The sequence below is a fragment of the Parus major genome, chromosome Z (genome assembly GCF_001522545.3).
Source record: "Parus major isolate Abel chromosome Z, Parus_major1.1, whole genome shotgun sequence".
NCBI classification, from domain to species: domain Eukaryota; kingdom Metazoa; phylum Chordata; class Aves; order Passeriformes; family Paridae; genus Parus; species Parus major.
Window position 1 is genome coordinate 20286659 of NC_031799.1, and position 23801 is coordinate 20310459.

The following is a 23801-nucleotide window of genomic DNA, read 5'->3' on the forward strand; positions in this document are numbered from 1 at the left end:
TGCTGCCGCCGCAGTCTGTGCGACTCCTCCCGCTCTGCCGGCCATCACGCGGGCTGACAGCCATGGATGTCAACCAGCCAAAGCAGGAGCATTTGCTGGCTCTGAAAGGTACCGACAGCGCGGCCCGCCGGTTCCCGCCTGCCCGGCCCTGGTTGGGTGTTGAAACAGCGTGTCTGATCCGCAGTCGAGGTTGTTTCTCCCCCGGGTCTAGAAGGAGGTGTAACAGGGAGCGGCCCGGCGCTCGGGGCCCGCGGTGCCCGAGGGCATAAGGGAACGGTGGGGGCTGTTCTGCCATGGACCCGCACGCCACAGGGCGTGCATCTGGCGTGAGGGGCTCAGCGCGGCTGCCGGCTGTGTCACTGCTTTGCACAAGGCTTCAAAGGAAATGTTCAGCTAAAATTTCCTTTCCAGTTCCCCTGCTGCCTCTTTTGTTTGTTTTCAGGAGAAGAGGACGCAGTATAAACTGCGTCAGGGGAGGTTCAGGTTATGCATTAGGAGGGATTCCTTCACTTGGAAAGGTGATTAGACATTGGCATGGGCTGCCCAGGGAGTTGGTGGAGTCACCGTCCCGGAAAGTGTTCAAGGAAAGACTGGACGTGGCACTTGATGCCTTGGCCTATTTAACAAGGTGGTGTTCGGTTTTACGTTGGATTCCATGATTTCAGATGTCTTTTCCAACACAGCTGATTCCGTGGTTCCCCTTTGGATGGGGAATTTTGCCCTTTTCACCTCATGCTTAGTGTGCAACTACGAGGCTTACCTCTTTGATTCAGGGATCTCGAAGGGTGAAAATACAATTGTGTAGGTCACTTGCATGCCTCCAAAATTAATGTGGAAATCAATAGAGCCCTGTGAAGAATTTGTTAATTTCTGAATTAAAAGTGCTGTTAGTTATATACATATAATAAAAGAGCTATTTAGAATCTCACTTCTGCAAGCATTATAGATCAGTGAGACTGCCCAGACAGATAAAGCAGTGCAGGTATGAGTAACTTCAGAGACCATGTTCTTGTTTTAAAACTGTCCTGGACAAAGTTTTTAATGGCATCTCCATGTGATAGTAAAATCTGTTAACCATCATTTAGAGCTCAATAAACTTTCCAAATACATATGCACGCATACAATAAAGGCAAAAACACAAGAACATGAAACATCAGCAGCTGCCAAAGCGTTTTGATAATAATTAAGTCAATGCAAAAAGCTTTATGGAGCTTTTAGTAGAAATCAGTGCAATCCTTGGTCTTGCATTGGATTTAATCCAGACTGTAGGTTCTACAGAAGTGAGGAAGGCATGGGGAATTACTGGCATTATGATTGTATTAAACAAAATCTTGATGGTGACAATATTAAATTTTATTACTTTAATCCCATTTATGTTACTGCTCTCCATCAGGGAACATGAAATGATTTCAAGTTTCTTGCAGGAGAAGGGTAGGAAATAGGAGAGCATCACTGCATGTTTTACTTATGTTTCATAACAGTGTTTGTTGTTTGCCCTTCGCCATGCTCCTTTGTGTGGAAGTATAAAGTATTTTACAAGTTATTTAGTTATTCCAAAAGTCTAATAAATTAAGAAATCAGTTCCTTAAGGGTTAAAGCATAGTTGCATGTAATGCTTTTAAGTTTTGAGGCTAAAACTAGATGTGTAGTTCTGATACAAAATGGAAGCAGCTTTAATTTGCCTACAGCACTTCCCTTTTAACTTTTTACTTTTAAACTGCTGTATCAGTGAGTACTATTTTGGGAAGGGTTTCTGTATTATATGTGTTTTCTAGTTACTTTACGTACCTTGGCTTAAAATGCTGATATATAGGGGGAAAACTCTTAAAAATTGTCTGCTAAATTTGAGAAAATAGGTAGTAGTAATTGTGTGCCTTTCAATATGCATCATATCAATATAACCAGAATTGTGATGGATGGCTAGTATGAGATGGTGACAGTAAAAGTGTTCTCTTGGAAAAGGACTGTTTTGAGTAAGAAGTGTGTGTGTGAATAATGTTCAGTGTACAGAAATTACACTGGTAATGATGGAATACAGCTGCTAATGTTCAGCCTAGATAAACTAGAATGTTCTGATATATATCTCATGTATTTTAACTACCTATTTCTTTCTTTAAAAATATCGTAGCTACGTTTGTCTTAATATGGTAGTATCTTATTGTTTTATAATACTTCTGCTTTAGGTCCTGTTTTCCACTGATCTTTGCATCGTGGGGCAAGGAAATTCTTGTAAATAAGATGTTTCAGTCTAGATACGAGAATCCTTATCAAGAGACTGTTTTCCTAAGAATCACTGGATTCCTACTGTTCAAGCATGGAAGTGGTCTTGCACTATCGACCACATCAGAGAGATCTAATAAAATTGCACAAATTTGCAGAAGCAGCAGTGAAGGAGTTTCCTATTCGCCAATTACCAAGATTTGCACCCTGGTTTCCAAATAATTTACACAGACTTCCCCTCAAACCAAAACAGCAGGCACCTGTTATTTCTTGTGAAGAAGTGGAAGAATTGAAACAGCTTTCTACACCTTCAGAACATGTCATAGGATCTCCTGATTATGACTGCACTAAAAATCTCCTTGAGTTTAACTCTAGCATGAAGCATGGTCCGACTTTAATCCAAGCACAGGCTGTTCACAGACCAATTAACTTGGACTATCAAGAAGAACCACCACCTAATGGGAAACAAAAATTGAAAAGGTCTTGGAGTGTCTCTCTCCCTAGTGCTAAATTCAAAGAAAAGATTCATCCTTTATCTCAAGAACTGCAGAATAATTTGGAAAGACTAAAGCTGCATGCATTTTGTAGAGCAAAGTGGACAATTGAACAGTCTGTTTGTAAAAACCAGAATTTGGAGGACATATGGATAAAATTGAATAGACTGATTAAACAGAATGAATTGCCATCTTGCAATGCTACTATCCAAAGATCTGTGGGACAGATATGGATTTTCTGTGATATATTGTACTGTGAATATGTTAGAAATATTCTTAGGGAAAAGCTAAGCCTTACAGATAAAATGAATTTGCTTGTACATAAATATGGAATTATATTTCGTTTATAACTTAAGATACAGTTTAATAATAAAATTACTGCCAGGAATACTAGAGTTTTTAACCAGTTTAGAATATAGAGACCTTAGAATAACTGATAAATTAATGGTAAGAAAACTATTTAGATTACTTTGCTAGAGTTTTCTAACTATGATATATTTCTTTAACTTTGTTTTGCCTCAGGACTTATAGTTCTGTTAAGATTAGTAAGTTTCTGTTTGGCTTAATACTGCATTTTACAGCTTTTCTCTACATTGGTGGTCTAAAGTAAAAAATTAAAGTAAAAATTACAAACTATTGTGGCAAGCTATGTCAGATAATGAAATTAATTCTTTCAGTTAAGGAAAGTACATCCTCTCTGCTTCATTGGAATTAGGAGAAGCAAAGATGTTTTTAAATGAGTTGTAGTAATTGCTACAATAGCTGTAACTGACACGAAGATTTTCAAGATCTGATTATTTCCTGAAGGTAATCTGTGAGGTTTTTTAATGAAGGCATATCCCTCCCATGAAGTACAAACTTACTTTATGTGGGATATGTGCACTGTCTTAGTAATGTTAGCTATATTTTCACAGAAATATTGATAGCTTTAGTGGAAGCTGTGGGCTGAAAAATAACGAACAACTTAATTGCTGTTTTATGCCTTTGATAATTATTTTTTTCCTGATGTTTCTGTTTTTTTGTCCCTAATTGTATTTGAGAACAAGAAAACACTAGCTTCCAGCTAAAAGTGAGGAAATTAAGAAATGAGATTTCTATCTGGAACTTCTTGTTTGTTGTCTTTGAGAATTTGAATGCCTTTTATGGTCATAAAAGGCTGAGTTCAGCATGACATTTTGTCTTCTGAAATAATGAAGTATTCCAAGGTCATGCTGTTCCTGCTCAATTGAGACTTTGGAGGGTCAGTAGAGAAGTTAAACTGGGATCAATATGACTGCAAGGTTTTGCATTTGCACTGCTTCTAATTCTAGATAGTTTTGCTGTAGCTGGAGGTCAAGGTCTGTAGCATCTGGAAAAGGGGGAAAACAAGTGTTTAACATTTATAGGTTGTTAAATTGTCATTAATGCCGCTCACACCAGTGTACATAAGCATAAGAGAGATCCCTCTGTAAAAAGAAAGTAAATTCCCCTTAGACTTACATTTTTATGGCATCCTTATCTTGAATAATTATATTTTATTATAGGTATTACTTTTTTTTTTTTTTTTTTAAGATTAGAATTGCTCCATTTGAGTCATTGACATGTAGTTTTAAACTTTGACTGAATTTTAAGACATTTGTAGATGTCTTATATTGATGTTTGGGGTGTTTGTGACATATAATATGACCACTTAGCAAAATTGATGCAAAATGCTATCTAGACTGTGTTATAACTGCATTATAACTGAGGGTTATTATTAGTTTTAAAGCTTATATAGCTACATTTTTTGCTGACATTATATTTCTGAGCTTAACATTAACAGTAGCAACATATTTCTTTGTGCATCAGCATTTTTGGAGATAAAATGAAGTAAAATGCAGTGTGATTTGAGTTCTATTTAATGTGTTTTGTGTCTAGGATCTTAGAAGAGATTATATATTTAATAACATTAGTAGTCCTAATAAATGATAATACACCTATCATAGTTTGTTTTGACTTCATTGTGTGATGTATTTATTTATTTTCTGAAACATGACTTAATTCTTTCTTTAGAAGCAGTCTAAAGAGAAGCAAATACTAGTTAGATAAATACTAGAAGTATTTAGAAGCAAATACTAGTTATACAGACTTAGTGAGAATTTAAATAAAACTAGATAATGCTGATAATACAGTCCCACTAGATTAATTTGATGTACTGACAAAAGAGCTGAACGAACATTTTACTAAACAGAAGGAGAGATTGTTGTCACTGTAACGACCAGCTTGGTGCTGCTCTGGGTCGGCTTGTATGTGAATAATAGTAGATGTACTGCTAGCTGTGAGCACCTTAGCTGGTAACTGTTTTTTAAGAGTAAACACCACCTTTGGCTGCAGAATTACTGCAGTCTTGGTTAGCACCAGTAAACAAGCTGAAATCCAGGCTTTCATTTTGTTATCTTCAAGGAATGCTTATTCATAAGCATGTGTAATTCATTGTCTTTTCTTTTTCATCTTCAATGTTGAATGTGGTTCACTATTTACTCTGTTTTGTAGATCTTATTTTGTTTAATGTATTCTGTGATTATAAGTCTTCAATGGTCCTGTTTTTTCAACTTTTCATCATTAAGGGAATGTATGATTTTTTTTCATATGAAAAGTGAGAATTGTCTGTGTGTATGCTGATCTGCGTAGGTCTGCTTGTGGTGACATACGCTCTTGTGAACCAATACAGCCCACTGTATTCAAATGTATGCATATCAAAGTGATTGAATACTTATTACCACTGGAAACAGTGAATGCTGTCTGGACACAATAGCTGTACAAAAGTACAATAAAAATAAACCTACCATACGTGTATCAGTGCAAAGGTATTGTTTAACTTATTGCAATCAAGAGAAATCCTTTTGTTTTATTTTTTAGTTTTAGTTGGTGCTTTGTTAAGTTTCAAAGAAAAAAACCCCAATGGTTTTTACATATTCAGATTAATGCCTTAGGTTACAAATGCTCAATTTTCTTTCATATGAATGCCTTTATGATAAGCTATATACAAGTTTAGGACCTTTGGTTAATTTGAAGAGGGAGAAATTATTTTAAGAAGTAGCACCTTAAATCTGTCATATAAGTGAAAATAATGTAATTTTGAGTATGAGTTAAAATAGCCTTTGAAAATATCACTTACTTGAAGTAGGGTTTTTTTAATAGCAAAATCTAATGATTTTGATTTTGTCAGTATCAATAAAATAGCTTTGTTTTAAGTATTTTCATTAGGTTTTTGTGGCGGTTTTACTGGTTTGAATTTAAAGTTTGTGACTTAGAGAAAAAGAAGCGGTATAAATAATGTAGGCTTTTAGTCTTGTAACTCTCCCTTGTGAAAGTTATAGGATAAGATGTAAATGCAATTTCTTATAGACTGGTGTTTGACTGAAAGGGTCTGTATGAGTCATCATGTCCCATTCTAGAGCAACAAGGGTCACAGGATAGGCACTTAACCTGTTAAGGTCCACCAACAGATGAAAATGACACACTTACGAAGACCACAAAGCACTTAAAAGCTGTAGCAGGTGTAAGATCTTTAGCACATCAAATTGAAATCAGTAGATTAGTAGGTTAGTTCACCAGGGATAGAAAGCAGGAGGGAGCAATGGCATTACCAGTGTTCATGGATCTTAGAATAGCAGGGAGGTGTTTTTTTTATTGTGAAAGGCCATGTGATCCTTTTTCAGGCTGAGATTTATTTTGTGGTTGTGGGTTTTTTGGGTGCTTTTTGTTTGGGTTTTGTTTTTTTTTGTTTGTTTGTTTTTTTGTGAAAGAAGGGCAAGGCATGACTATTCTTGAAGAACAAAATTAAATATATTTGTTTGGTTTACCGATGGTTTTGTCTTCTTTTTTTTAATTTTTGCAGTGATGAGACTGACCAAACCTACCTTATTCACTAATATTCCAGTGACTTGTGAAGAAAGAGATTTGCCAGGTAAGTCTTTTCTACTGACTGATTATTATGTATGTTTTACCAAGTTTAAGTACTGTGGCCATCTAACAGTTAGATGTTAAAATAGTCATGACCTCCCATATACTCTAATCTGAAACAGCAATATGTTTTAGATCTGGTAATAGCTAAAGGAAAGTACCAAGGTGCACTTTATTGCTCTTGACGTATATCTTTTTAAGATTGGTGATGACATTCAAACACATGACCTCAATGTTCAAACAATTGACATACACAGTGAGAAGTAGTTCTGTGAGGGAAATGTGTAAGTGGTGAAAAATTGGCATTACTTTTTTTTTTTTTTTAATTTGGTGAAAAGGCCCTGGTAGTTAGAACCAACATGAGTGTTCTGTGGAAAGCAGATCTTGCAAGAATCACTGGTTTTAAGTTGCGCTATGCTTGGTGTGCCATTATAAATTGGAAGTCCCTGGGTTGTCTCCCAGATATAGTTGGAATCTAGAAGTCAAGTATAAAAAAGTCAAAGGAAAGATTGAAGAAGGAAGGTTGTGTGGAAGTACAGAGCAAGCAGGAGAAGAAAGTAAATGAGGTTGATTTGTTCTGTTATGTAATGTTAGGTTTAGAGGGATAGAATTTCTCACAAAGTTCAGTGTTAATTTGGGCAATTCCTTTTGGATTGTTCCCTTCAGTATGTATATACTGAGTACTATTGGATGCAAGTGTCTTGAAGTTCAGTTATAACTTACAGGCAGGCCTATGGATATATATTTTATCCCTAAACAAGTTTATTCTAAAAGAAATATATCTGAAATAAACTACATCTGAGTAAGTGATTAAGTGTCTAACTTAAATGTAGACAACTTTTGGACTTAGCAAATATTTAATTAATAGCAACTTGATATTTTTACAGGTAATCTATTTAACCAGCTCATGAAAGATGATCCTTCTACTGTGAAAGGTGCTGAAACTTTGATGTTAGGAGAAATGTTGACTTTGCCTCAAAATTTTGGGTAAGAATAAATGATTGTAACTGTAATATGCAAGATTTAGGATTCATTTGGTTTAGGATTCATACTTCTCTTGCTATCTGAATACCATTGTTCTGCAATGAGATGTTCAGTCATTTAAAAAATAATATGTGGCTTGATTTATAAATATATGTATGTATGCTGCCTGATGTTTCTTGTCTGTAGCCTGAACATAGTAAGAATTCAAAGCTGAAAAAGATTTGCTGCTATGGATGAATTTCTAAGGTAATCCAATACTATAAACCGGATGTTATTCTAACAGAATTTACTACTGGGATTTTTGTGGGTACTGAAACCTGTCTTCTTATTCCTGTCAGACTTTTAGCTAGAAAAAACTCTGATTTGTTTGTTCTCTTTTAAAACTGTTTGTCTTCAAGGATGTCTTCAAGGACTGTCTTTGAAGAATAACTTCAAAAACAAGGGTGTGCAAATGCCAGTTTTCTTCTAGAGTTTGATATGGCAAATGTGTATGTGTGTGAACTTAAAAGAGTTTCAGTGAAATGTTTTGGATTTTATTAACTGTTACAAAAAATCTTTTATTTTCTTCTCTTTATTTTTTTTTTTTCTGGAATACAGAAATATATTTCTGGGAGAAACATTTTCCAGTTATATTAGTGTGCACAATGATAGCAATCAAGTTGTCAAGGACATACTGGTGAAGGTATGTGAGAGAAATCCATTTATAAAAAACTTAAAGAAAAAATACAGTGATGATACTTTCTGATAATATATTGCATGATTAATGCTTACACACAGACTTTAGGAAATGTACGTCACTTTTTCCAATTCAGAAGATATACTTGGAAAAAGACTAAAAATAGAAATGATTACAGAAATTGTCAAAGATTTAAATGAAAAACTAGGATTGTTGCAGTTTTGGAAACAGGCACAGAACTGAACACACCGAGCTCATGAGACAGCAGCCAAAGTTTATTGATGGGCGCACTCTTTTATCGGGGCTTCAAATTTCCCATGCTCGCGCACCTGATTGGTTGGGGTCTTAGCACCGCCCAGCTCACTGGCCAATTGCACGTCTGCATTTGTGATTGAATGCGATTGCTGGTGTTCCAAGTTTGAGTTTGAATCCAACCTATCAGTGTCTTACCCAGGGACTTGTTTACTTCAGTTCTCCAATGAACTAGGCTGGTCGAGTTGAGGTCTGCTGCCAGTTTATCTGTGCAGCTTACAGACCAGCTGTAGCTGTCACATAGGATTGTGTCAAAAAATGGATTTATTACAGAATCATAGCTATAGAATTCCAATTTAGGTTGGAAAAGACCTCTATGGTCACCAAGTGCAACTGTTAACCCAACACTGCCAAGTCCACTGCTAAACTATGTTCCTAAGTTCCACATCTACACAGTCCCTTGCAGGGATGGTGGCTCAACTGCTTTCCTAGACTGTCTGTTCAATGATTGACAACCCTTCTGGTGAAGAAATTGCTCCTTCTAGCCAATGTAAACTTCCCCTGGTGCAACTTGAGGCCATTTGCTCTTATTCCAATTGTATGTTACTTGTGAGAAGTGACCAGCTCTCACCTGGCTACAGCCTTCTTTCATGTAGTTGCAGAGAACAGTAAAGTCCCTCTCCTGAGGGACTTTTTCTCCTGTCTAAACACCCTCACCTCCATTTACCTTCTTTGGACATGCACTCTTCTATTTAAAACTTCTCTGAAGAACTGGTGTAGCAAAACTTTCCACAGCTAAAAAAATTTACAGTCACTTATCTTCATTTTCAATCAGGTCTTCAATTTCCTGTAAAGCATACACTGATCTTTATGTTATATGAATTATTTTCTAGAGGATTGTGGTGTTGTGTTTACTGAGCAAATAAAACACTGAAAGTAGAAATTTCAGAAGTCATTGTGGAATTCAGTATAAAATAAGTAGCTATTTTGTAACCTGCATGGTAAAGAACTGGAGTACTTACATGTTTTAGAACTTGTCTTTAGCTTTGTAAGTATCTCATCATCTTCATATATGTTACAGAAAGTGTCTGAGTCAAGAATATCATAGAATATTTTTTGTTGGAAGGGACACACAAGGATGAGTAAGTCCAGTTCTTAAGTCAGTAGCCCACACAGGGATTGAACCTGCAGCCTTGGTGACGTGAGCCCCATATTCTGACCAACTGAGCTCTTAAAATATGTGTGAAAACATGAGGTATAAAATGCTCAGTGAACTTTAGTTCTTTATACCAGTACTTTATAGCATAAGTTGTACTTTCTTTAGGTTGTGTTAAACGACTGTAGTTCTAACCAGTGCTTTGTTCTTCTGTCCCCAGGCTGATCTTCAGACAAGTTCTCAGCGTTTGAACCTTTCAGCTTCTAGTGCTGCAGTGGCAGAGCTTAAACCTGACTGTTGCATTGATGATGTGATCCATCATGAAGTAAAGGAGATAGGAACACACATGTAAAATTTTAACTTTTTCTGTTAAATGATCCTAAATAAAACTGAAGTACATGTGTGCTATTCTACTTTTGATATAGCACAAGTTTTAAAGTAATACAACTTTTTTTTTTTTTACTTCTTTTTTTCAGCTTAGTTTGTGCAGTAAGTTACACTACGCAGACTGGAGAGAAGATGTACTTCAGAAAGTTCTTCAAATTTCAGGTATTTCATGAAGTGTTTTACTCTACTTTAAATAACTTAGTGACTCTGTAAAACACATTTTAAAACATTTGAGCATAAGCACTTTATGTACAAAACATCCGTTCCCTTTTTTAAAGTGAACCATTAAAAGCCACTGCTTCAAACGTCACACAAACTGGTGTTTTCTAATTACCACACCGTTAAATATCTCAGAACTAACAAATATTACATCTAATAACTTTTACTAATTTATTGAGAAAAAAAAATTTTACTCTTAAAAAGTCCCTTTTTATAGCAGACAGCTCTATGACTATTTTTAAAGTCAGAATGAACAAGTATTGGTCATTCTGGCTTTGATACATCCAGCTATTGAGCTTATATTGTAAAATTCTGGTGGTTTTTTTGGTGTGTAACCTTATTAAATTGGAATTAAATAGTTCAGTTTTTAAAGGAATTTAAGTAAAGAAGTCTAATGTATTACATCTAATACCGACAAAAGTAATTTTCTTCCATCACAGAAATTTCAAGATTTGAGATAAGAGTGACTGAGGAAAGCAAGGAACTAATCTGTGGACTGGTTCTTTCAAGAAAGAGTCTGTTTACTGTGTATTTCATGGATGTTTAGTTTTTTAGAGAAATACGTTGAGACTTGGATATTGGTGGACTGATCTTCATAGGACGGAGGATTACATTACAAGCTCTACTGAATACATTTTTAGATACTCTGACAGATGTCTGGTAATACAGGAGCATTATATAGTTTCGTCCTGAAGCTGTTTCAGGGGAAGTTTGGGTTGGATACTAGGAGAAAGTTCTTCACCCAGAGGGTTGTTGGACACCAGAACAGGCTCCCCAGGGAAGTGGCCACAGCACAAAGTCTGGCAAAGTTTGTGAAGTGTTTGGACAATGCTCTCTGGCACATATTCCTGGAGGTTGGAGTTGATGGTCCTTGTGGTTATTGTCCTGTTCAGGATATTCTATGATATTATGGGTATAGGAGATGCACTATTCTGTATAGATGGGGGAAAATGATTACATTTTGCTGGCATTTTCTAGTATTCTGTCGATACTTCAGAAAAAAAAAAAGAATTTCAGTCTTTAGAAGGTTAAATTGTGATGCATTAGAAAGAACACTTGAGTGATGTTAATACTAGTGGGCTTTGAAATACCAGGTATTGATTAGTCAAAGGTGTTTTCTGACAATCCTAGAGAAAACAATTCTGTGTAAATTTTTGTGTTACCCTCCCTCTGAAACTAGCATCTCTGTAGAGTTTTGTAGAGTTTTATGAATTTTTTATTAATTTCTTCAGTGAAATTAATTTACATCTTTGTGTGCTTTGTCTTGTTCTCCTTATGAAACTGCTTCCCTTTCAATTTCTCCATTCTTTTTCTCTCTTCAGTGTTCTGTTTCTCTATCCCTACTGGGCTTTTTCTGATTGCTTACACATGCATGTTTAAGCTTCAGATCTCACCTTTCCTCTGTTCACTAATGTTGTTCTTGTCAGAGCTTTATACAAGATGTTGTTTCGTCTCCTTTAGATTTTGTATTCAAATGTATTTGTTTACTTTTTTGGAGATTCTGCGTGCATGGTGTAATTGCCATGGTTTTTAATTGGCAATTAAATGGTTTTCACTGGGCATGTAATTGCCCAATATAAGCAACTAAATTGTCAAAACAGTTGACACCAGCTATCTGTCAAATGTGAAACCCTTCATTCAAAGAAGGAAGTATAAATATATATACACTTCTGCAACTTCTATAAATACTCTGTGATTCATTATGAGAATAGCATTGCACTGAGAATTTTTGCTGTTATTTTTTAAATTTGACATGGAGACACCAGTAGGAGACCTAAGAACAATCAAAAAGAAGTGTTACAGAAAACTGAACTATGTCTTTACAGTGAGAATTCATGACTGCTAGTGATGGAGATGTCACTAGCTATTTTATAATAAAAAAATACTCTTACAGATTTTCAGATTTTTCATTTACATTTTCTAGTGTCTTAAGTTGAACTGGTGTTTGTTGGTTTGAATCAGCTTCTTTTAGCCGTTATATATAGTTTTATAGTGATTGATAGTGCCTTTCTGTTCCAAAGTTCTCACTAAGTTATTAACAGCATTATTAACAGTTTTCATGGAGAGAGAATGAATCCTTCTAAGGTTGGGTGGTTTGTGAACCTCACAATAATTTTTTTTATTTTTCTGGAATGCCAGTTGAAATTTACTGCAGTGAATAGAAAGACTGTTTATCAGAAGAGAGAGAAAAAAAATCAGCATTTTGGAAAATTTATAAGAAGCTCACTGAAGAAAAATATTGGACAGAAAAAATCTTTTATCAAGCAACGAAGACCTAAATTAAAATTTTTAATTATTTTTTTGGTGAGAGATAGTTATGAATACTTAAAAGATTTGAACTTTTAAGATTTTAAGATTTGATGCCTTTTAAAATGCAGAAATCTCAGTGATGACGACTTTTTGATCTTGAATTCTTCAGTGCTAAAAAATTTGTTGACAACTTGGAACATTAGAGGTATCTCAGGGTGCAGTGCACTTTTAGGTAAACAAAAAAAGTTTCCCTGTGTAATGGGAAACAAATGTCTTCAGAAACAGAATTTAAATTTGTTTCCTTACAAGTATGATAGAAAATTATTTCTTTCAGTTATGTCGTTTTATAAATGCTTCATATTTGAATGTAATAAATGCAGTGGCTTTATGCACAAAACTCAAGCATTAAGAACCAACACTTATAATCATATTTTATATAATTTGTTGTGTTCTTTTTCTGATTGAATCTCATGAGATTAATTAATATGATTTATTAACTATTCATTTTATGTATTATGATTTTCTTTAATTTCTTAGAACAGTTGCATTTTCAAGAAGGAAGTGAAGGCTAATAAAGCTAAACACATGAATAGTTCTCTGTTTCACTTAGGTTTAGAGAAGCCCTCAGTAACTTTTGTTCCGAAACTGCGAAGGACTTGTAAATGTTAGATAGCTCTTGCTCAGTTGAAAGCGAATGCAGGCCACTGCATGACCCAGAATGGATATAGTATTATTTTAAACACACAGATCTACTTAGAGCACTGAATTTGGGCAGTTTCGTAAGAGGCCAGTGCTTAGGTGGAGAATTATTTCAGTACGAGGAGACTGCTTAGTAAGAAAACAGTCAAGTCAAGTACGAAGCAGTGAGGTTATACTCTTGAGTTGATTCTCTCATATATTCTGTCATGCACCTGCTATGTGTAAGATCAGAAAGAAAAATAACACTTTCTAATAAAAGACCCTAGCACTTCAAAACAGTCTATGCCAAAGTTGTCTGAAAAACTTACTGTCAATCTGTCTTTTTTTCCATTTCATTCAGGTTCTTAAACCACTAGATGTGAAAACCAAATTCTACAATGCGGAGGTGAGAACTGTGTGTATTCAGGTTTGTTTTGGCATGCTGGGTTTGTTACTTAGATTAAATTTGAAGTCCTTTCTAAGTACACCTTTCTGAGAAAACTGATCAGTTCTAATGTACAAATGGTGGTACATATATATTGTAAAGTTTAAAAATAGATAGGTTTTTGATGAAGGGGCAAAAGAGATGTTAGGATCTTAATGTAATTGGCTAACAATTTTGCATATATTCCAGTTTCTCATGAACTCAAATACTTTCAATAATTGCTTGTATGTTTAGGCTGATGGAGTACTTACTGTAAGGGAGATTAATTGTTCATAAAGGAAATGACAGATTATCAGACTGATTTTTTAGAGTGGGGAAAATTTAAATTACTTAATTATTTAATTTACTTAAATTTAAATTTTCCCCATGTAACTATGACCTTTCAGTTCAGTAATTTAAATTTTAGGTTTGTGACAGTTACAGCGCTTCTAAACTAAATGATCTTAAATACGCTTTGCATATTTATTTGGACATACTTAGACTGCATTTGTCTATTTGTGGGACAAATTTGGTACATATCTGTAGGCCACAGCCTTCAAACCATGCATTGACTAGGTGTGAGGTACCTGAGCAGGACTGGAACATAAACACATAGCACTGGCACTGGCTAAGCCCTTTATAGAGCTGCTATTATCTATAAGTGGGAATGTCTGGAGATGTCTTCTGCTGTGATCTAAGGACAAAAATAATTCTAAGAAACAAGGTAATTTCTCTGGGAGCAAAAGAAATCTCTTATTTACTGTGTGGATTATATTGTTTCAGCTGTAAAGTATGTGGTCTCTTTATACCTTACGTGTAAATTTTGTGGTAAGGTAATTCTCAGGTAATTCTGGGCAAACTTTTTACATGGAAAAAATTATTTTTTTTTGTTTTCATAGCTCTTATACTGACTGCTCTTGATAAGGGTCTTATTTAACTTTCAGCCACCAATTCTTCTGGTAAAAATCTTTGAGAAGCTTTGATTTGAGCTGGTACTTGTGGGTTTGGGTTTTGGGGGATTTTTGTGCTTTTTTTTTTCCTCTACAGAGTTTTTAAAAGGCTCTTTGATGCCTTTTGTTCTTCCTGTTCATGAGTTTATGCAACTCCCATTATCATCTTACCCATTCAATTTATTAAAAAAACTATCTTAAAACAGATTTTAGATTATATTAAGTGAGAAATTTCCATTTGCCTAGCAAGCTGGTATAGTAGCACTCCTATCTAATTTCTGAAAGAACATAAAGTGTTGCTATGTCTTTTGACCATAGAATTCAATTAACTTCTAAAACCATAGAAATAAGTCTTTGTTAGCTGTTGTGTGTGGTACTACATTGCTGTGAAAGCACCAAGAAATTCATCCTGACTATTATCCTTGAGAGCAGGGGAGAAATAAATGGTATGTGTCAGTTATTAGTTCTAAAGATTTCTAAAGATTGACTAACGAGTTAAACTGTTACCCTTAAGATTACAGATGTGATGCTGTCTATTCATAATGCCTTTTACTAAAATTATTTTCTATTAATATTCTAATGATAATCCATAATTCAATTTCTTCTAAAACAAAGAATGATGCTGAACCTTAATCTTCTTGCTTATTGCTTATATTGCAGTAGCACCCAGATGGAGTTGATCAGTGAAATTTATGCATAGAACACATGCCCTGTTGCTCTAACCTGCTGCAATCCTGGGATTGAATTACTCTCTCACTGACTTTAATGTGCCTTGAAAAAAGGCTTTGTAAAAGGTTCTGTTCCTGCAAGCGTGCACAGGGAGGTAGACAACAAAGTTTGCACTTAAAATTGGGTTTTGGATTGATGAATATTCAAAAAAGAGTTTTTCTTGATATTATGCCAAATTTTATAACTTGCAACATGTTGGCTTTGCTAGGACACATTACCACATTCTTTTTAAGACATTATAAATGAGGATACTTCAAATTATCTATAAGGTGACAAGGACTGTTTTTTCCATTTCATATACAACCCATTGCATGGATTGAAATGCAGGACAAACTTTAAACTTACTCAAAAACTAACTCCTTTTTTTGAGTCAGTTTATTCTACCATATCTTGTCTGTGATTTGTGTGCCTTAAGCTCTACTTTGGATTGGTTCTGAAGCAAAGCTAGTAAACCATGTAATCATACTAGCTATAAGTTATTAGAAATGTAGTTGTCATCTTTGTTTGCATCCATTTTTATTTATGTTTCTGTCTTACTAATGCTATCTTGTTTAAATGGTGCAAAAAAATGCAGAAATGCATTTTGTTTGGAAGTTAGCCTCCTTTTTCTTTAACATTTAACCCTAATTTCTCTAATGTGTTCTTTTTTTTTATTTTCCCATTAGAGTGACCTCAGTTCTGTGGTAATTTTTATTTATTTTTTATAAATACGTATGCTTTTTTAATTGCTTAACTGTCTCTGTGCTTATTATTGACATTCTTTACAAACATAATGGAAAAGCAATGTTTGTTCTGCATATCATAATCTGATGTTTTCTCGTCTTTATATGTGCAGCTAATCATTTAAATGGTTAGCTCTTTCTTTAATACCCATTGTTGAAGCTAGAACTTGATAGTTACAGATTCTTGTCGGGGTCCTCCTTTATAATATAATATAAAAAATAATATAATACCTCACCAAAATTTTATTAGATCTATTATTTTAAAAGAGAAGTTATTTCCTTTCAAAAATTTTCTGCTTTTGACTCATGGAAGTGTAGGTTTCACCACAGCACTGTTTGTGTAAGCTGTGACAGAACTTCTCACATCTGGTTGGTGGAGACAGTGGGTTTGAGGAGAGAGCAGCAGTTGGATGTTCTTCCTTCCTTTGGCTAGCTGGGACTGCTCTTCACAATTTTAACTGCATGTAACAGTTGATTGAGTTACTCTGTTACTTCTGCCGTCTGATTTCACTTTAAGGCGTGCCTTCTATTGAACTGCATATTTTGAAAAGTTTTTTTTTTTAAAAAGAAACATGTAAAGCTAAATCAAATTAAGAATAACACAAAACTAACTTGCTTTTTCATTATGCTGCTTGTTTTTTCTTTTCCCTTTCAAATTGGCTTTTTTTAAACTTATGCCTTTTGCTGTTTTGAAAACTACTAAAATTTGGGTAAATGAACACTTTGAGCAATGGATTTATGGGATATAAATTGTATCAATTTAAATGACAGGCAGTAGTAGTAATGATTACTGAGAACCATGTTTTAGTTGGGATTATTTCCAGTGCTTGCAAGCATGAAGTGTCTCTGTAACCCATTGAGGTTGCACAGTTTTCATTACTATATGGATGCTGCTTTGTATTTAATGTGTTCATAAGGCAATACAAAAAGTTACACAACCATTCCATATTTTTCCTTCTAACATAATTTTTTGAGACTAAACATATTTTGGTTATCTTGTCCTACTTTTATTTTGTAATTTACAAGCAGGACTCCATTTATATAAAGAAACATTTATTTACACTGATCAAAAAGAAAATTTAAGTTTTGTTCCACTTTCCCCACAAAAGTACTTTCTTTAAATTTTATCATAACAAAATGATAAATTGCTTCAATCTTTAATCTGTAGAATGGACTATTTCAGTTAGAAGGGACCTATAAGAATCACTTAATCCAATAGCCTGAATCAGTGACTCTTTTTTAAATGCAAATTTGGTATCCTCGTTTTTTTCACTGGCACTTCTTTAATTGTAGTTTTCACTTTTCTGGGAGCTTGTATCTCAAATAGTCTGAGGCTTCCATAATTATTCTGAGACTTTTAGACATGCAAAGTGACTTTACTGGTCTCCAATTCCACAAAAGAAGTGAGGCAAAAACTTCTCTAGTTCTATGGTTTTTCATTTTCTGAAGTTTAACAGTCATAGCTTTCATTTCTGTACCAGAATTGGTCCTTCAATACCATCTTGAGGCATTTGCTTCAGATGTTCTGAAGGTAGAGCACCAGTTAAATTGTTGGATGCATACAGTATTGGTAACTTTTGGCATGGTGCCAGCTGAGTGAGAGCAGGGGCTGGATTTTGCATTTTAGCTAGAATGCTAGTATTTGATAAAAGCTCAGAGCATGTACCTGAACTATTTTACTTCAGTTAAAGAAAAACACATTTAATTTTCTTATACAGCTTGATGCACTAGTGATCTGGCATGGCATGTTCTTGTGCACTGCAATTCCTTACCATTTATTCCATTTTTTTTTTAAGAATTTGGATAAAAGCTTGAGTTGCTGTTAAGTTGATGAAAGTCTTGGGAAGTGGTGATTTAATGCATTACAAATAAGCAGAATCTAGAACATAGCAAAATTATCCCACATCCATTGTTTGGCAAGATACCTGTTGACTAACACTTTTGCTCCTGTTGTTACTGGGATTAAGGTTTTTTCTTGCATTAATTAATTTGATTTGCAGGCATGAACTAAACATGTGTGACCTTTTTTTTTAACAATAGGACTGCCTACTGTTTTTAATAACACTAATCATATTTTCATGAACTTGAACTTTTGATTTTTTGCAGACAGATGAAGTGTTTCTGGAAGCTCAAATTCAAAATATCACTACCTCTCCAATGTTTATGGAGAAAGTTTCTTTAGAGCCATCCATGATGTACAATGTTGCAGAACTGAACACAGTTGACATAGCAGGGGAAAGGTATGTTCACATTCAGGATATTTGACTTGGAAATGCTTTGTATTAATATTTCATGATGCAAGTATTAGTCATTGTCTATAATGGGAGGATTGTATGTCTTCACTTGAGTAAAAAGATCAAATTCCTATTATGTATTCAACTGGAAAATTTGTTATAGTTTTCTTTCCATAGAAATCATTCTTAAAAATCTACAATTCTACCTTATAGAGAAATATTGAGCCTAATCCTCAAATAATTTGTAACAATGATGACATGAAAACTTGAAAACATACTATTATTTCAGTATTTCCTATATAAAATTTAACACAGATCTAGTTCTGACCTAATCTCTGTGTATATACTTCACCTTACAGGACTCATCTGACTAATCCTGGCTTCCTATCAGTAAACTGCTTACAGTTTTCAGTTGTTCTAGTAATGATATAGCAAGGCACCAGTTAAGGTGTATCAGTGGTACTCCCTCATGGATTTAGAATATAAAAATTTGTCCTGCTGAAATAAATTAAATTTGAATTAGTTAATACCTAATACCAGAATAACTGACTGGATACAAATGCTTGTGAATTAAATTTGGCTGTTTGTGCTTTGTAGTTGCTTGGGTTTTTGGAGGTGATGGTTGAGTGCTTCAGCAGTAGGGGCTGAAGTGAAAAATCTGTCTTCTCCTTGCCTGTTGAAGGATTCACCTACAGCATAATGGAGCTTTGTTCTTACCAAGTGTTTGCATCCACCATAATCGTTTTTCTCCTGAAGAGGAATCTTAGTTTCATCTTAATTTACTGTGAGGGAAAACAAATAGCAGAAGAAAAATCACCAGTGTTTTTGTTTAAATGCTAAGATGCCAGATAATTATAATGTAGCAGAGTGGATTTCTATCTTACTTGCCTCTGGCTGAGAAGAACAGGTTCTTTTATTTCTCCATGGTCCTTGGTGCTACATAATTCTTAGAGCTGTTTTCTGTTGTGAAAACAGAAAGTATTCTATGTGTTTACCATTAGTAAACCATGTGTATACATACCATAAGACAGGTGGGGGATGGGGGAAAAAAGGTTGTGTTCTTAATCTTCTTCAAAATAGCTGTTTAAATTACGACCTAGTGGTTTTTTTTTTCCTTCCAGTGAGTCTACTTTCGGTGCAAGGACATATTTACAACCTATGGATACACGTCAATACTTATACTGTCTAAAACCAAAGCAAGAATTTGCAGAGAAAGCTGGAGTAATAAAAGGTGTAACTGTGATAGGAAAACTAGACATTGTATGGAAAACTAATTTGGGTGAACGAGGAAGGCTGCAAACTAGCCAGCTCCAGAGAATGGTAAGTTTAACTTAAGTGTTAATTTCACTTGACATTAATTTTTAAGGAAACTCAATGAACAATTTTAATAGTGACTTGGAAAAGTGTGAGCTGCTTACTTTCTGAGCCTTATTTTTTATTCACACCTTTCTGTATGTATTAGAATTATGTCTTGTATTTCTTCAGTGAAGTGTGGCTAAGATAATGGAGTGAGCACTTTAGTTGTCAGAATCCAGTAACCAGTGTTGCAAAATACATTTGTTGGAATAAAATTAACTGCTTGGATACCATTTGGCAACAAACTGACAAAAGAACCTCTTTAAATATGCCAGTTCTTGACATGGAAGTTGCTCCCAAGTTCATACATTTTAGCTTGGAGTAACATTTTCTATGTCTACAGTTTTGATTGAGTCTATCCTATTCTGGTTGATTTATGAACTGTTCTTGAATTTTAAGTTGTAATTACTGTCTTGTTTAAGTCAGCTCCACAGCCATCTAATGCCTAAACCTGGCTTGCATCTTCTCACTTGAAGTGAGAGATAGAGAAGGGTAGTGAAAAAAAACTTTGACAATTGAATCTCAGTGTAAGTTTACAGAGCTTATAATTGGATCTCTGCCTCTGTCTTTCCCCCAGTCCCCAAATGCTAGTACATTCAGCAGTTCTGTAGAGAAGTCACACTGACTTCTCTACAGAACTGACTTGGAACTAGGCAAGAAAACTTAGACCCTGGAAATTCACAGGAAAGACACTAAAAAGTCACTAAGTCACTGAAATGTGTCTTGATTTTTAATTGAGGTGTTGAATATGTACATAACTCCATCAAATTAAAAACTGCCCTTTCTTCTAAACTTAGTTACTCTGCTTACTTTGAAACTTGTTGCTTGTTTTTAACAATAAACTGTTTCATTTTCAACTGACATTTCCTATCATTTCACTTTAGACACATTTCTTTACCCTCCTTAAATGACTGTTGTCTCACTCTACATCGCTTCTTATTTAACCTTTGAGAACTGCATGTGAAGCACACACTTCAACACTCCAGGATTAGTTTTGGTCATACATCATTTTGTGCCTTGTGATCAACAGAAAAACATTATTTTGTATACTTTGAGCAACATCTGTCTTTAGAAAAGCAGCAGGTAGTTGGGTTTTTTTCCCCTTCTGAGCTGCAGTGTAACTCCCTCTTTTCTTTCCCCACCCTTAATCATTTTCCTCCTAATCCATTTGCCAGCACTATAGCCGTTGTTTCCCACCCAGGCCCAGAATTTTACCTCTGCTATGTTCCTCAGCCATTGTTACGGGTCACATAAAAAATTCACCGTTGAAACAAGTATCCACATACCATAATTTGTGGGTTTGGTTGGGTTTTTTGGGGGTGGGTTTTCATGTTTGGTTTTTGGGGTTTTTTTGTGTGGCTTGACTAAAACTGTTCCCAGTGTGTAAGTCATTGACTTTCTGGACCTCTTTGGAAATATCTTTCAATCATGCTGTAAATAAAACTTCCACTACAGCATCCTTTTATCCTTTTAGAATATGTACAATAACTAAGCCTTGGCGGGCAGGACAAATTTTTCCTCAATTCTTCCCTCATGGTCATAGGGATTCATAGGGATTCAAAATCTAAACATGCTTTTTCATCTGCATGTTACTATTTTGGATCAACCCTTTGGTATCTAGTAACCAAAGATACTTACTGTAGGTTTATTAGTAGACCATATGAAATGTGTTTGGCTCATGGATAATTGACAATCACATGACTTTCTAATTGATGACAATTAATTATTTTGGCAGAGTTATAGATGACTGAAATGGCAGTTTTTGTTTCGTAGGATGTGGAGTAGTGGTGGGTGTATGCAGGGAAGTTTTACTGGTTTTGTCCACACAGATCTGTTACCTGCCTAACAGAGGTTTTAGATTAAAGCAGATCTCAGGAACTGTATATGACTATTTAAACTCTCCTGAAAAGTGTAATAATAAAGATTATGAAGATGTTCTTTAGTTGAAGATGGAGAGCTGCTGTGATTTCCATACTAATCAAAAGCATAGTCAGCCTTCTTTCTTCAGATCTCTCTAATTCCAAGCTTCTTTCAGGAAATGAAAACTTGAGTAAGAACTTCAATTTCCATATCCAACATCTAAGAATATACATTCCCATTCCTTTCCAGGCTCCTGGTTACGGCGATGTAAGGCTTTCATTGGAGACAATACCAGATACTGTAAATTTGGAAGAACCTTTTGACATCACATGTAAAATAACAAATTGCAGGTAACAATGTCATGTGATTCTTGTACTTTTTCCTCAGAGGGTGAGTTGTGGCTGGTTTTATGTTTCAGTACTCCCTTCTGAAACTACTTAAACCTAGTCTCTGCTATGATTTGTGGCAACACAAAGCTACTTGAAACACAGAGATAAAAGGAAACCCCAAAGAAACAACTACAACTAAAAAACTTACATTGTGATCTGTTAATACTGTACTGAACTAGGAGATAGCCAGAAATCTGTAGAGGAATTCCATGAATCTGTCTACAATATTATTTATGATTTCACCTCATACTTAAATCACAACCCATCTTAGGGTTGCAAGAGTGACATTTAAATGAAGTAATTCTAAGTGGAAGTTGAGCCCAGGGACTAAAGTATGTTTCTGGCCTGCAGATACTTCTCATGAAAAGCTTGTAGTCCATCCAAAGTGTAAACACTTCTGTATTATCCAGTATTGCTAAACCCATGACAGGAAGCTTGTGTCAGCTGTCTGCAGCTGAATTACTGTGCATCACAATAAATACTGCTTGCTGCAGTATAATTATTCATGAATCTTGATTAATAGTAACCTCAGTAATAATCAAGCTCTTACATGTCTGCAGTTTTAAATGCTTTAAAAAGCCCACAGGTTTATTCTTGTTTTTTGATTTCTTCTAGCAGTGAAAGGACTATGGATCTGGTTTTAGAAATGTGCAATACTAATTCAATCCACTGGTGTGGAGTTTCAGGAAGGCAACTTGGAAAGCTGCACCCAAGTTCATCCCTCTATCTTGCACTTACATTGTTGTCTTCAGTGCAGGGATTGCAGGTAAGTTATCTGTACAGCTTTATTGTAAAATAGGTGTTTTATAATATTAATAGTTCTTTCTAATTACAACTCTTCTAACTATTTTCCCCTTCTAGAGTGTCTCTGGCCTAAGACTTACAGACACATTTTTGAAGAGAACATATGAGTATGATGATATTGCACAGGTCTGTGTAGTTTCTTCAGAAATCAAGCAAAGCTGAAGAAAAGATTCTGTAGTTTTACTGGGCTTCTTTTTATTTTGACCAACTTCTTAAAGTTTTTGCAGTCATTGTTTTAAAATGAGTACCAACAAAATCAAATCCCTATATAGCTGTAAATGTAATAATGATAACTTAATTTGTCTGAGCATTTCTTGAATGTTTTCAAATCTTTTATCTACTAAAAATAAACCTTTTAAAAAAGTGTAGTTCTAGCAAATTATATTGCATTTACATCAGCTCAGGACAGGGGCTTGAGATTGATAAGAAATACTAGCATTTTGTGTTTATTTTTCTTATTTTAATTTTTTTAAAGTATTTAAACCCTTTTAAAATGATGTGTGACAAAACTGCTTCAGTTCAAAGGAACTGACCTTTTACAGACAAGTTCCTTGAATCCAAATAATAAAAAAAAGAAAATATATGGTATACCTGGAATTGCAGTGTATTTGCATGGTACATGTATAGTCACAGGAAATAAAACCTGATAAAGGCATGAGATGAAAGAGTGCAGCTGGCACTCTTGTGGCACTAGGAACTAAGAAGTGGAGTATAAGCCAAAAACTGTGTTTGTTGTGGCTCACTCTTTGAAGAGGAAACAATATGATAAATCAGTCCCAGTTATCTGCAATCAGGAGCAGAGTTGTGTGTCCCTGCAATACAGGACATGCATTTTGTTTTCCAGTTAGTGGGGACCTGAATATTAAAATTGTAGAACTCAGTTTTTTATTGTTAAATATTGTTAAATAATTGTGCAAATTAATTCTTTGCATCCCAGAGGCATTTAAATAGATTTTTCAGAACAAAAAAGGAAAAAAAACCACTCTGCATTGCTGTCTTAGATCAAGTTTCTCTAAATCATGTACTGAAGGAAGTTTAGGGCCTGGTCAAGAACTACAATGTGCTTTTTCCCAAATAAAAAAGCTTTGTTTTG

The 23801-nt window shown here is 34.8% G+C and overlaps 2 protein-coding genes across 5 annotated transcripts; both read left to right on the plus strand.

Annotated features, from left to right (window-relative positions):
* Nucleotides 1–23076, plus strand: TRAPPC13 (trafficking protein particle complex 13). Of its 4 annotated transcripts, none has more exons than XM_015652467.3 (13): nt 1–108; nt 6574–6642; nt 7526–7625; nt 8220–8304; nt 9927–10054; nt 10183–10255; nt 13602–13646; nt 16009–16026; nt 18172–18305; nt 19421–19619; nt 21765–21865; nt 22520–22670; nt 22766–23076. In XM_015652467.3, exons 1-13 carry the CDS (start codon nt 63–65, stop codon nt 22868–22870), a joined length of 1254 nt encoding a protein of 417 aa, XP_015507953.1. In that variant the 5' UTR covers nt 1–62; the 3' UTR covers nt 22871–23076. The 4 variants fall into 4 exon arrangements, with proteins under 4 accessions (XP_015507953.1, XP_015507954.1, XP_015507955.1 ...); XM_015652468.3 differs by having other exon boundaries at nt 22523–22670; XM_015652469.3 differs by lacking the exon at nt 16009–16026.
* Nucleotides 14–5528, plus strand: SHLD3 (shieldin complex subunit 3). Its single transcript, XM_033520261.1, has 2 exons — nt 14–108; nt 2184–5528. The coding sequence occupies exon 2, from the start codon at nt 2315–2317 to the stop codon at nt 3062–3064; it is 750 nt and encodes a 249-aa protein (XP_033376152.1). The 5' UTR covers nt 14–108; nt 2184–2314; the 3' UTR covers nt 3065–5528.
* Nucleotides 23077–23801: the final 725 nt, after the last annotated feature.

Excerpts from the sequence above, each read along its gene's own strand:
- TRAPPC13 (XM_015652467.3), top strand. The coding sequence starts at position 63 with ATGGATGTCAACCAGCCAAAGCAGGAGCATTTGCTGGCTCTGAAAG. Across the intron at positions 6,643-7,525 it reads TGAAGAAAGAGATTTGCCAG|GTAATCTATTTAACCAGCTC; the intron begins GTAAGTCTTTTC and ends ATATTTTTACAG. Across the intron at positions 18,306-19,420 it reads GTTGACATAGCAGGGGAAAG|TGAGTCTACTTTCGGTGCAA; the intron begins GTATGTTCACAT and ends TTTTCCTTCCAG.
- SHLD3 (XM_033520261.1), top strand. The coding sequence starts at position 2,315 with ATGGAAGTGGTCTTGCACTATCGACCACATCAGAGAGATCTAATAAAA.